General features: G+C 51.4%; 1 protein-coding gene across 1 annotated transcript; it reads left to right on the top strand.

Moving 5' to 3' along the window:
* The first annotated feature begins 49 nt into the window (after positions 1-49).
* On the top strand, positions 50-12392 carry TMEM240 (transmembrane protein 240). The gene is made up of 4 exons (XM_010192466.1): positions 50-106; positions 338-444; positions 9842-10050; positions 12244-12392. The coding sequence occupies exons 1-4, from the start codon at positions 50-52 to the stop codon at positions 12390-12392; spliced, it is 522 nt and encodes a 173-aa protein (XP_010190768.1).
* The last annotated feature ends 409 nt before the right edge of the window (positions 12393-12801 follow it).

Raw genomic sequence — 12801 nt, 5'->3', positions numbered from 1 at the left:
GTCCGCGGGCTGGGGGCGGACGGACCCGACCGCTGGCAATTCCCTATTGATGTCCATGAATGCAAACACCATGATTTTCATGATCCTGGGCGCCTCTATCGTTATGGTAAGAGATTTTGCTTATTTCCCTCCCCTCCATTCCCCCCCCCCAGCTCCGCACTGTCCCTTAGCTTGTGCACCTCTGTGTGTATGTGTGTGTGTGCATGTGTGCGCGCCCCATTAAACACCAGAGATTATTTTCTTTATGACTGCTTCAGTCTTTGGCAATCAAACTAGAGTCAATGTTTTATTCCATCATCCAGAGTTGACCAGATGCCTTGGTTATGGGCTCTTACAGGCAATAGCTTGCTTGATGGACATGAATGCGTTGTTGGACAGATTTCACAATTACATCTTACCGCATCTGAGAGGGGAAGACCGAGTTTGTCACTGCAACTGTGGGAGGTAAGTTACCTGCATAAGATCTCTCTCACCTGTCCCCCCCAGCCCCTTCCCACCTCATCTCATTGGAAAGGCACAGTGATGTGGTGACCAGCAGCAGGGTGCTGCTGGCTGGACTACCATTTTTGCATTCTGGCTGTGTCTCACCTCCCTCAGCAGCTCCTGCATGAACACAGCGGGGGGAGATTTGTTATTCTGGCAGAAGAGTTTTCAGTGGGCCTGAAAGTCCATTTTCTTTGTGTGCATGCTTGTGTATATGCATCTGTGAGCCCTGGGAAAGTAAGTAACTTTTATATAAATGCTTGTCATTTTGCCTTTGTTGTCACCGGGCTGCGTTGTTTCTCAGTGTTTGTGGTCTGGGTGTTGCACTTGGTGGTTTTGTGGCTTAAATGGAATAGGGTTTGGTGAACCCAGAGGATCTGTTTCCAGGCAGGAGTGTTGCTGTCTAGGACAGTGTCACTTTGAGGCTTTGTAGTCTTTGATCAGCATTTAATTCTCTATGGCTTTTCTCCTGAGAGTTGTAATGATGCTGGGCAGAGCACATTGAAGTAGCTGGTCTGTGGGTTTGTGGAGCATTTAGTAAGCTGAGAGCATCAGGGTGCATTCAATGCCAAGAGTAACACCTTTGCTATGTACAAGTTTATGACTGGACAAATGCCTACCTCTCTCCATGGCTGTTGGGCAATGCTTAATTCTCCTAAACAATGTAGCATTTCTTGTGTCGTGTTATCGCTGAGGTGCTCAGCTTGCAACTGTGCTTTGGATGCTCTTTGTGTTAGAGCCTGGGGACTGAGTTTTAGGAAGGTGAATTTCTCTCTTCTCTATGGGGCCGTTGTCAGGGATCCTCATCCTGCATGCCCAGAGGCCTCATTCTCTTCCCATGCCTGGTTACTCACTGCTTGCTGGGGAGTTTCTGGCCTGTGGGGGAGAAAAGCAACATGAGGCTGGGCCAGCTAAAGGACATGCTGGGTGGGTCCTCCCCTGCCACGTCCAACATTTGGATTGAGATGACTTCTCTTTGGGCTGCCTCTGGAACCAGCTGCATCCTGTCTCCCAGGCGTCACATCCCTCTGATGTCCCTGGTGTCAAAGCTAAGCTGAAACTGGGATGTTCATAGCTTTAATGAAGGGAAACTGCTTTGCTCTTCCACTCTGCTTCATCCACTGAAGGGGATCATTGCCTTTCTCACCATGGTTCCTCACCAGACTCCTGTGACAGGACAGTGAATAAGGTACAAGCAGCACCCCTAGGGCCAAATGCAGCTAGGCCTTGAGTGATCTAGGTAGCAGACCCTAAATACCTGGCTCCTTGGGCACCTCAGGCACCTCTGTGTTAAGGCCAGTTGGGAAGACTGTGGACAAGAAATGTCTACAGTGTCTTTGACTTTGATTTTTTTTTTTTGCAAGGATGAGCTTTTTCCTAGGTAGCTTTTTGGAGTCTTGATGTTTCTCTCTAGTTTAAGAGTTTTCATCTGCCCCTCCAGCCTGTTTTTCTTGTTACTTGTCACAGCTGTGTTCAGTGATGGTGAAAACTGGCTGCTGCTAATATGCTTTAACATAGCCTGGAGCGACTGAGGAGTGTCAAGTCTCACTGGTGGTGTTGGCAGAGCGTCCCCCTGTGCCCAGGTCTGAGAAGGTGGCTGGGCCACTCCTCTCTCCTCTAACTGTATGTCTGCAGAGATGCTGTTGTGACAGATAAATTAGCCATGGCACTCTCCCCAGACATAGTTAGGTCATTTCTTAGAAAGTGCACAAAACAGCTTCCAAATTGTCAACTATGGATCTGAGAGGAGGCAAAAAGCAGAAGCTTACCAGTTGCCTTAGGTATTTAGAAGCAATGGCTCTTGCATACCAGTCTGCTCCTGAGCATGGGCTCTTGTTGTGCATGAGCGTTGTTTTCTATGTGTTCTTGCTCAGCTGTAGGAGACACTTGCACAAAGCATCCTTGTACTGTGGGACTTCGTGTGGCCTCGTGCTAAGGTTTGGTCTGTGATCCTCGCCTGCTTTCTGTGAGCTCTGACCTGCTGCCTGAGTGCTCAGTGTTTGGGTTCTGTGTTTGAAAAGGCAGGTGATGCTGAATGTGCCTTGTCCTTTTCGTCAGCTGTCCAAGTGCTCTGAGTGCAGGCCTTTAGTGCACAGAGCATGAGCCATAAGCGATTCTGCCTTGCCCTAGGCAAGGATGCATCCTGGAGCATGTTGTGAACTGTGGTACCAGGCATCAGTAAAGGATTCTTAATTTGCCAATAACCAAAGGGAGTCTTTGGAGGAGGGAACTGGCTGCAGTTCAGTGTGTTGCAGGAAGAAACGGGGAAAATGAGTAAATGTTTCAGAAATGGAAGAGGAGGAGGAACTGGAGTAAATGCAGATTGGTATGCAATAGGCTGAGCTGCTGTGATTAGTGGTTTTCTCTCCTGCCCTAGCCTAGGTTGTAGTGTCAGTCACACCAACTAATTCATTCAGAAATGTTTTCCTCCCACTCTCCTATCCTGGTTGTATCCTTCCTCAGGAATGGTCTACCATGTCTAAGCACCCCCCGGACTGGACTGTGAGTACCTGGCTTTGGGCATCCAGTGGACAGCACTCCACATGAACTCTGTGTATGTGTGTGTGCCCACATTTTGGTGGCTCTGGGCTCATTAGAGTCAGCTGGGTGCATGGCCAGAAGGGCAGACTCTTCTGACTGTCTCCCCAAAGAGCTCTTCAGGTTGCATGGAGGCTGCGGCTGGGGTCTCCTCGTGGGCAGCGATGTGTCTCTTCCTGGAGTCTACCTGTTCTCCTCTCCATGAGGGAGCAAGCCTAGCAAGAAGGTCCTTGGAATGGGGCGAGTCACTGGGGTCAGCATATTTTGGGAAGAAAACCAGCTGCATCTTTAGACACTGCTGAACGCTGGACACTTGGCACTGCTAGGGCTGATCTCTCCCTCTGCCATGCGCATCCCTGTGGGCTCAGGGTCACTGGGGTTATTTGAGGCCGAAGCTGTTGCCTGTCACTTTTTGCCAGAAGCAAGGCAACAATTTGTTGAGGTGAGAGTGACCTCATGCTGGGCCCTGGCAGGTGCTTTTCGGGTCTGTGATGTGAGAAGGGAGTTGTGACCTCTTGCTGGACACAGGAGAGGCTGCTTGTGAAGGCTGTGCCATGCAAAGTTTTCGGTGACTGCCTGTGGCTGCAGGGACCGGACCTCATGGCTGCTGGCTGCGTGGTGCTGAGACGTAATGCTGTCAGGAGCTGCACATGTGAACTGCCCTGCTCTCCAACCCAGTGCAAAGAAAGGGTGGCCAAAGCTGATGCATATTTGTGGTCTGTTAAGTGGCAACATCCACTGAGCCACTCTTTTTGGTTTGAGTGTGCCTTTGCCACAGGAGCAGTCCTGCTCGGAGAGCTGAGACGGAGTCTTCTAGGCTGTGAGTGGGAGCAGATGCTCTCCTCTGTGCAGGTGGGGTGTTGCTCTTAGGCTGGAGTTGTGCTTTCCCACTTGGCTGCACTACTGGCAGCACTAGAGCCAAGGAGGGCAAAGCTGCCAGAAGCCCTGAGGCCACTCAAGGTGCACCTACAGCTGGTCAGTGGGAAAACAGTCCTGCCAGGTGCTTGGGGGGAGGGAAACTGGAGTTGTGATGGTGCATGGAGGGAGAACATCAGCGGAGAGACAGGCCTGGTGCTGATACTGAGCTGCACAGATGTGCCTGGTATGACAGGGGCTGTTCCTCTCTTAACATCTGCCATCTTGCAGGAGGAGGAAGGGGTGACAGCCACATTTACACTCCTGCTGGCTCCTGTTGATGCCATGCAGAAATGTGCCTGCTGGAGCAGATCCCTGGGGGAGCCTGGCACCCTCTGTCCTCAGCATGTGGAGATACTCAGGCTGTCCAAATCACTATGTTGGGGCCTGCTTGCATGCAGACAGCCCAGCCCCTCTGGTCCTACCTCCTTGGGATGTACCTATTCCCAGGAGAGAGCAGGACGATGGAGGACTGCAGAAGTGTAGCACTGCCCCAGACTGAGTGTCTCTGTCCCAGCCAGGAAAGGGTCCTCTCTGGAAGCAGCTCGCTGGCAGCAGATCAGGAGCTGGGTGATGTCATGCAAAGGAAAAACACCAAAGGGCGTCCGTGAAGGCAGGGTGAGTTGGAGAGAACAGATGACACCTGCATGGAGCAAGGACCTGTCAAAACAGCCTGGCAGGCTTGGAAGTTCCGTGTCTGGGAAAGGACAGGGACCTCAGGAGCTCCTGCGTGTGTTCTCCTTGCCACTGACCTTCTCAGTGACCTTGAGTGAGTCTGTCCCTCCCAGCCAAAGCCTCTCCCCGCGAGCAGGGTTAGAAGGGACTGAGAGGAGTGCGAGCCGTACCTGAATGCCAGTACTCTGCAGCAGAGCTGGGGGCCTGGCCAACCCTCAAGTCAGTTCTTCCAGTCCGATTGGTACTTCAGCCCTGCTCTTGCTAGGCTCTGATCCGAGAGGCTAAGTCTCAGGGCAAGGCCGTGCTAGACTGAGCGACTGGTGTGCATGGAGACCCTGCAGTGCACTGGGCTGTTTCCCAGGAGAGGTGGAAATGTGTGAGGTGACTGTTGGCTGAGGCTCTGTACTGATGCTGGGGTCACTGACAGCACCAGTGGCAATGACTGGTGGTGCTGGAGCAGTGTTGTGGCAGCACGGGTTCAAATAATGCTGCTCGCTGGGCTCCGTCCATGAGGGGCCAAGTGCTACCCTCCACACTCAGAGGAGTGACAGGCCACTGCTCGTCCCAGGCTGCCGGGAGGTACACAGAGGGTACATTTTTGCTGTTTCTTCCTTTTCCAGCCACTTTGGGAAAGTCATTTAACCTCTCTGTCCCCACATCCTCTTTGGATATGCTGGGAGGCTTGAAGTGCTCATTCCCTAGTGCTGGAGACCACCAGGCCTTTCTTGGGCTTCTGGTAGCTGCTACAGTGCAAAGGGTCCCAGGGAGATGTTTCCACCTCTGAAATGGTGCCATCCACACTGGTCTGCAGAGTGGCTTTGCTGGCAGTGGCTCTGAGAGGCGCTGGGCTGTTTGGTGTGCTTGGAGAGAGCCTGCAAGGTCAGACAGGGATGCAGAACAGGGAGGCTCATTGCCTCCCTCGAGCTCTGCTTGCAGCTTCTGTGCAGGGCATGCCTTGGGGGCTGGATAAGCCTTGTTTCCCCAAATCCTGCTGCACTGGAGCTGGGGAATGGGCCAGTCCAGCCAGGTGGTGACAGCTGAGATGTGACGTGTCTGCTGCCGACTGAGACTGACACCTGCCCGGGAGGGAGCCAAGCTGAACCAGAGCTTCAGCGGTGCCGACATGCCCAGCAGAGGCGAGACATGGAAAGTATAGAGGCAGCGACGGGCTCTTTGCATTTAAAACAACAGCTCAGCGACGCTTCTTGAGAGGCTCCCGTGCTGTGCTTCGGCTGCAGCAGCCAGCACACACGCAAGGTCACTGGAAGGGACAATAGCGCTTTGGGCAGCTCTGTAGTGAAACTTCCCAGCCATGCTGGCCAAGGCTCTGCTCCAGCCCCGCTGCGCTGCTTGCCCTGGGAGGGAGGAAGGGAGCTCTTCCCCCTTGGTCACGAAGACTGGGAAAGGGGACAGGGATGCCACAGCTCCAGCACACACGCACAGGAACAGACACTGTGCTCCCTTTGTCCAGCAGCCTCAGTTTTGCAGCTGAGCCAGGTGCTGTGGAGCTGGGGACGGCTCAGCAAATCCAGTCTCTATTGCTTCAGGAGAGCAGCTGCTGACAGTCACCAGACCCTCCTGCTTTGGAGAGTGTTTCTGACGTGAAGTGTGGCTACGTTTCTTTTCCTACAATTACGTCTGCTTCCTGTGGGGAAGCTCCACGCAACAAGGATAGGCCATGGCTGTTAGATGTGGCTGAAAGTGTGTGGCACATGAAGGGAGGTAGCGTATGGTTAACCTTGTAGGAATAATTTGGCCTGGATCTGTGGTGACGACTGATACCAGCTTGAACTGCACAGGAATTGGCCCTCAGGGTATTTGGTACCTCTTTTTCATGTAAAGAAATACAGTCAGGGCATGTGTTAGCCTTTTGAGGACCATGTGTATGTTCTGCCCACTGTCACAGCTGAGGATGCTGTGAACCCCAGAGTCCTCACATCCACGTCTGACTGCTGGCTAAGGTGATGCAAGGCTGAAGGAAGTTTTTGTCTCTTCCCAAAGGTCTTTGGTTGGTGAAACAGGCACAGGCTGGAGGGGTGTGTCAGCCTCTGGATGCCCACGTTTCTGAAAACAAGATTTGGCCAAAAGCATTTGTCTTGCCATGACCTGCTCTCCAGCACTGCCTGTCCTCCTGGAAAGTGCACTGGTGTGGAGCTGGTGGTGGCTTCCTGCACCCATGTTATGCTCACCGTAGAGGTGATACATGCCCTTACTGGATCCAGCCCCCAGAGCCATCGAGGCCACGTTCCAGTTTCCAGTTCCCTTGATATGCAGTGGGGACCCTGGACCTTTGAGCACTATTAATAACGTGCCGTGCTGATCTGCCAGTGCCTCTGAATCGCTCCTGTAACGTCCCCAAGGACTTGAGCTGCAACAGAAAACTTCGGGGGTCTGTCCCTGCTCTCCCCATCTCAGTGGCACCACTCAATCCTGTTAAGCCAAAACAAAAAACAAAAATCCCTGCAGCCCAGATCTCCCAACTGTTGCACTAGCAAGATAAATTTGTCTTCCCTGAGCCTTGCTAAACCTTTTCCAGAAAACTCTGCAGAGTAGAAACCCAGCGCTGGCATCTCCACTGCATGGAAGCACTCTGGTAACTCAGGGTTCCCAAAAGGTGCCTGGAAGGTAGCGGTGCAGGGCCTCGAGTGCTTGAGTGACAGAAGGCTTTTCTTTTAAGGAAATTTCCACCTGGGATCCAACAGTGATTTCTGATACTTGGGAAATTGTTGCCAAATCCAGATAGGTCAACGTTTTTGCTCTCTGTTGAATTTTGGCTCCTGTTAATTGCCTTTGGACTTCTTGGTGACTCACCATACCACAGGACTGACTCCTTTCTCCCCTGAGCACGACTGTCCTGTACAACACTTCAGGCTGTACAGACACAGGGACACTGTGAGGACTGAGTCCCTCCTTGTGGGATGCTGGAAGGCAATGGTCACTTTGTGTGCCCAGCCCCAGCTCACTCATGAACAGTGAGAAAAAGCCAGCCGTCCTTTCCTGGACCAGATGACCTCCAGAGGTCCTTTCCAACCTCAACCATCCTGTGATTTTGTGATTTTATGGAAGCTACAGAGCAGAAACAGGGATTTCACCTCTGAGTTTGGATTTTGAAATCACTAGGGTTTGGGGACAGCATAAAGGGAGTGTCAGGCCCTTAACTGCTGTGCGCCCAGGGTGCCGTTCAGCCCCTTGATGACCAAAGGAAGCTGGGAGAGCTGGAGGAGATCCCACTGCAGTGTGCAGAGTCAGCCTGCTCTGAGGAGAGGCACAAGGCAGGGAAGAGGTGACTGTGTCCCTTCCCTCAGTGCCCTGCAAGCAGAGAACGAGAGCTGTGAAGAAAGCAGGCTGCATGGTAGGAAATTCCTCTTGTGAAGCATGTGAGGAGAGAGGAGAGAGGTCTGCAGTCCCTAGGAATGGGTCTGTCCTTGATGTGTCTGGGAAGTTTGGCTTCTCTCAGCCCCAGAGATGGGTGCTGGTAGTGATGCTCTGCATGGGGAGGCTTTAGATAGCCCTGAGAGTTGTGATACAGCGATGCAGAGTGGATACCTACCAGCTCCTGCTGAGGCACTCAAGTTCTTCATCATTTCAAGGAGTGTAGGTTTCTGGAGGTGTTTGTGGACTCAGCCCTTAGGCTGTTTTCGTACTGCAAGGAGCAAAAGGGAGCAAGTTTAGGACCTGCCAAGTATCCCTGGCAGCACATGGGAGGTATGTGTGGGGCTTGCTTTTTCCTCTTCTGCAAAGCTGCTTGGCTGTGTTCATAAAATTAATGGGAGCCCCCCCATTCATGAATAAGAGCTCCCTTTTTGGGAGCCCTCATGCACCCTCTAGGTTTTTCCTGGCCATACGAAGGGAAAAAAACCAACCAGCAAGTGGAGCAATGAGCAGGGCCTTCCCTGTGCCTCTGAGGCCACTTGGAGCTGCCATCAGAGCAGGCCTGGTTGCATCTCCTTTCTGCTACTGCCCCAGTCTGGTCCCTTGTACTGAGGCCTTTGTCAAATGCAAATGGGGAGCAGTACTGGGCAGCAGGAGCGTGGCTACATGGGCTTCCCATCCACGCAGCCTTTTCCACCCCCTGCTCGCTGTGGCACCAGGTTGTACACCGGCTCTACATGTCTTGATCTGCTGGGAGCTGGTGCCTCTGGTGCAGGTGGCCTCCATTAAGTCATTGCTGAGATTAGGGCTGTTTTCAGTAGGTTCCTTTGAGTGGAGGTTTGTTTGTGTAAATATTTGGACGTTTCTCAGGCATGATTATTGAGCAACCTGCACCTCATGCATATTCAGAGGCCTCCAGCGATTGCCTCCTCTCCTGCATGTGGGAGCAAGGCTGGGTCCATGGATGTGGGAGGGACAGGAGCGTGGGTGATGCTGCTGGGGGTGGGCGATGCTGGGGAGAGCCCATGCAACTGTGCCCCGGCCTTGAGCTGGGAGCACCGGTGATGCCTCCGTGCTGCAGTGCCAGGACTGTTGTGGTGGTCGGATGCGTGCGACCTTAGCAGTGCAGGCAGGCGCGTGGTTTTAGAGCTTTGCACGATTTTCCAGGAGTGATTTTCTGCAGGGTCTCTGCCATCTGCTGTCAGAGGATGAATTCGAGGCGTGTTTTCAAGTACTTCCTCCATGGCCGTAAACATGCTCTGCTTTAATATGAGAAAGATACGATTCTCATTTTACCCGGAGAGGAGGGGACGTGAAGCAAGCCAACACACCTCTGGAGAAGTGCCACGGAGCTGCCAGCGCTGGCAGCACTGCACAGCAGAGGACTTTCTAACTCCTGCGAGGCTGTGTTGTGATCGCACTTGCAGGGCTGCACAGCTGCACTCTCAGGCTGTGTGCGCTCACAGGAGCAAAATGTTGTCGACCTCTGCCTGCGAACATGAACGCAGCGGTGCCCTTTACATCTCTGGGGAGTGACCACTGCAACCTCACGCTGTCCTTAACATTATCTTCCATTTTACAGATGATGAACTCATGCACAGCGAGCCTGTGTCACAATTGCGACACGAGTTCGAGGCGTGGGTTCACGTTTCTGTGCTTTTCTGCCTCGCTCTCTGCCAATTCCTCTGCCAAAGTAAGCATAAAAAGCCAAGACAGCACTTCTGCTCCCAGCACTGCTGGTAGAAACTCGAAGGAATGGTGTTAAACCAGCCCCTGGCCACAGGAGCAGGCGCTGGATGGAAAACATCTTCTGCTCTTCTCCACTGATGCTTTTCCCTGTTTCTGTTCCCCGCAACAGGCATCATGTCCATTACGTTATTCCGTATGACGGGGATCAGTCAGTGGTGGACTCCTCGGAGAATTACTTTGTGACTGACAATGTAACCAAGCAAGAGATTGATCTGATGCTGGGACTTTTGCTGGGCTTTTGTATAAGCTGGTTTCTGGTGTGGATGGACGGGGTTCTCCATTACGCAGTGCGAGCCTGGAGAACCAGCCGACGGTATGGTAAGTGCAGCCTCATGGGCTCCCTTCTCTGTCCCCAACCCCTTGCCCTGTCCTCTGAGGCTGGTGGAGAGGGTGAAGGCCAACAGCCTTGCAGCATTTGTTCGGTGTAGTTTTGGCACAGCCGTATCCCAGCCCTCTTTAGACAAGCAGGGAGGTGGAAAGAGCCAAGGATCCTCGCCTGGAGGGCTCTGCTTTGGAAGGTGTTGGTGCAAAGGGTGTTTGATGGAAAGCAACATGGTTACCCGTAGGCAGGCTGGCAGATGGTGGTTGTATGTCTGCACATGTGGGCAGAATATTTTCAGGCCAGACAAAACTTCCCTGAAATCTGGATTTTTCTGTGCATATAATTTGCAGCCAGGCACGTGCCTATGGAGTGTAGCCTCTTGGTGTTTGTGTAAAGCTGTGATGATGTGGTGCCAACGACACTGCTGTGTGTGGCAGGGACACATCAGCTGAGGTTTCTCCATCCTCATCCCTGTTCCAGATGTGCCAATTTTTGTCAGTAGTGGCAGCAGCCCCACAGGGACAAGTGTTGGCCATACTGGTTGGTCTGTGGACCAGTTAGCTTAGCATCCTGAACTAACAACTTCAGAATCACCAATGGATGCTCCTTCAGAGGCCCTCTTTGCCCCTCTTTGCTCTCCCAGCATGGACTTTAATGGAGGGGAAAAGAGACAGAAAAGCTATTAAAATAGCGAATAACGTGAAAGTCCATAACAGTGTCTCTACAAATCTCAGTCTTTCTAACTCTGACTGATGGTGTCTGTTAAATTACAGCTCGGAGAAAATAGGAAAGTGAGCAAGAGAAAGATTTATCTGTTAACTTGTAAGAAATTCTAATTAGGGAAGTGGACAATCTCTTTGTAAAATCACAGATCAAAATGATATTAATTTCTCATTAGTCTTCCCAGATCCCCAGCAGCCTGCTCGAGCAGTTTCTGAATCAGGCCTCTCTTGAGGCTGCGTTGCTGTCACTTCCCAAGCAGAAGGCTGATACTCAGAGTTTCCAGTGAGATCTGAGGTACTGAGCCAATCTTGGGGCTGTGACACCTGTTTTTGGCCAGACCACCTGTGGCTGTGATCTCATCAGTGCTCATGGAGTCAGCAGGGCTGGCAGGAGCCGTGCTTGGTGAGATGCTGTAGGAGCACAGCAGTGTTGTTCTTCAGAGCCGTTGCCTTTCGTTACGGAGCGGTGAGGTACAGACATGGTATCGCCATCTAACTTGCCTTCTTGTGGATGGATACTGCATAGATTTGTATTTTTAGTAATTGAGGGTTATGCTAGTAATTAAATCATTATTTAAGCTAAACGATGGGGTTTTTTTCTCTTTGTGTACACATATCCTCAGGGTGTAAGAAGGAGTTGGCCAATGGTGCAACATACAGTGCAGATCCATCTTTTCAGGAAACGAATGCAGTATTACTTTGCACCCAGCTTCTTCTTCCCTTAGCAACCCCATTGGCAGTGCCCCTTTCATGCTGCAGAAGGCTGACATCCCCTTTGGCCTAAGACTTTGTCTTTTGGTGCTGTCTTACTGGTGTTGCACCAGTTACACAGGACTGGTCTGCTCTTTAACCAGGCTGGTTGTTCCACAGCTGTGTGTTTGCACTGTTCTTGGCTCTGTTAACAACTCTGTGTCCTCAAAATCAAATGTGAGGTAGGAGAGACACTGGAAGCCCTCCTCATCTAATCTGTAGGTGAGGTTTCCAGTGTATATTGCAATAAGCAGAAAGGATAGCTATTTCTTTGTTGAATGAGCACCTAAGCTAAAAGTTCCTTCTGAAGAAAGAAATGGTGCCCGTGACTATGAGGGATAGGGGTAGGGGTAATACGAAATCCTGTACTGGTACAGGATGTAGAGCCCTCCCTGAAATACCACCATGAGTACCACTTAGCAATGACTCAATGTCACATTGTGTCCTGATCAGCTTAAATTTTTGTCTATTGGAATAATCTATCGCTCCTTCCTGATTATTCTTAAAAATAGAAAATACTCTATAGGAGCTCAGACATCAGATTGCACTTCACAGTAGCTGCAGTGCTGGTCAGAGCAGTCACGAACCACCTCGTGCTGCTTGCAGTGGTTTAACTTCATATAATCTGTCGTTCTCTGGGCAGGCCAGGAAGAGGGCTAAGGAGAATGGGGGTCTCAGCATTCCTATAATCTCTCACCTTTCCTTTTTACCTTCCAGACAATTCCTGGTCTTGGATTCCAAAATTCTGTAACTTGAAGGAGTTCAGAAAACGTCATCACAGGCAGTACGAGGAGGCGACTGGGAACATGGTGCACATCAAACAGAAGCTGTACCATAATGGGCACCCCAGCCCACGGCACCTCTGAGGAATGCCTTCCCCTCCAGAGACTGCGGTGAGGTTTTAAAAAGGATTTTACTCTTCTTCCAGGGGAACAGGTACTGGTTTGCTCCTCTATGGAAGCCAGACGAGGACACAATTTTACTTACCCATCCTGTGTGTCCCTGGGGCACACCACGATGCACAACTAAGCCAGTCCTGGATGCTACGCAGCCAAGACATTGCACTGTGTTCCACGTTTTATTGTCAGACTTGTGTATATATGTAAAAAGGAGACAAACAAAAACAAACAAAAAAGAAAAGAGATTTGCATTATACTTTCAACCCCCTTTTCCTGGCATTCACGGCTGTCCTGCACATCCAGCTACCCTACGGGGAATGTTGGCCAAGGGTATGGAGGTGGGACAACACAAAGAAGATGCAGAGTTTCTCATCCA

Source organism: Mesitornis unicolor, unplaced genomic scaffold, assembly GCF_000695765.1.
Source record: "Mesitornis unicolor isolate BGI_N332 unplaced genomic scaffold, ASM69576v1 scaffold25819, whole genome shotgun sequence".
Classification (NCBI taxonomy): Eukaryota; Metazoa; Chordata; class Aves; order Mesitornithiformes; family Mesitornithidae; genus Mesitornis; species Mesitornis unicolor.
Note: the sequence above shows the minus strand (reverse complement) of the source record. Positions and strands in the feature narration are given on the sequence as shown.

Coding starts and splice junctions, on each gene's coding strand:
- TMEM240 (XM_010192466.1), top strand. CDS start 50: ATGTCCATGAATGCAAACACCATGATTTTCATGATCCTGGGCGCCTCT. Junction 445..9,841: donor TGTCACTGCAACTGTGGGAG/GTAAGTTACCTG, acceptor TCCCCGCAACAG/GCATCATGTCCATTACGTTA. Junction 10,051..12,243: donor GAGAACCAGCCGACGGTATG/GTAAGTGCAGCC, acceptor TTTACCTTCCAG/ACAATTCCTGGTCTTGGATT.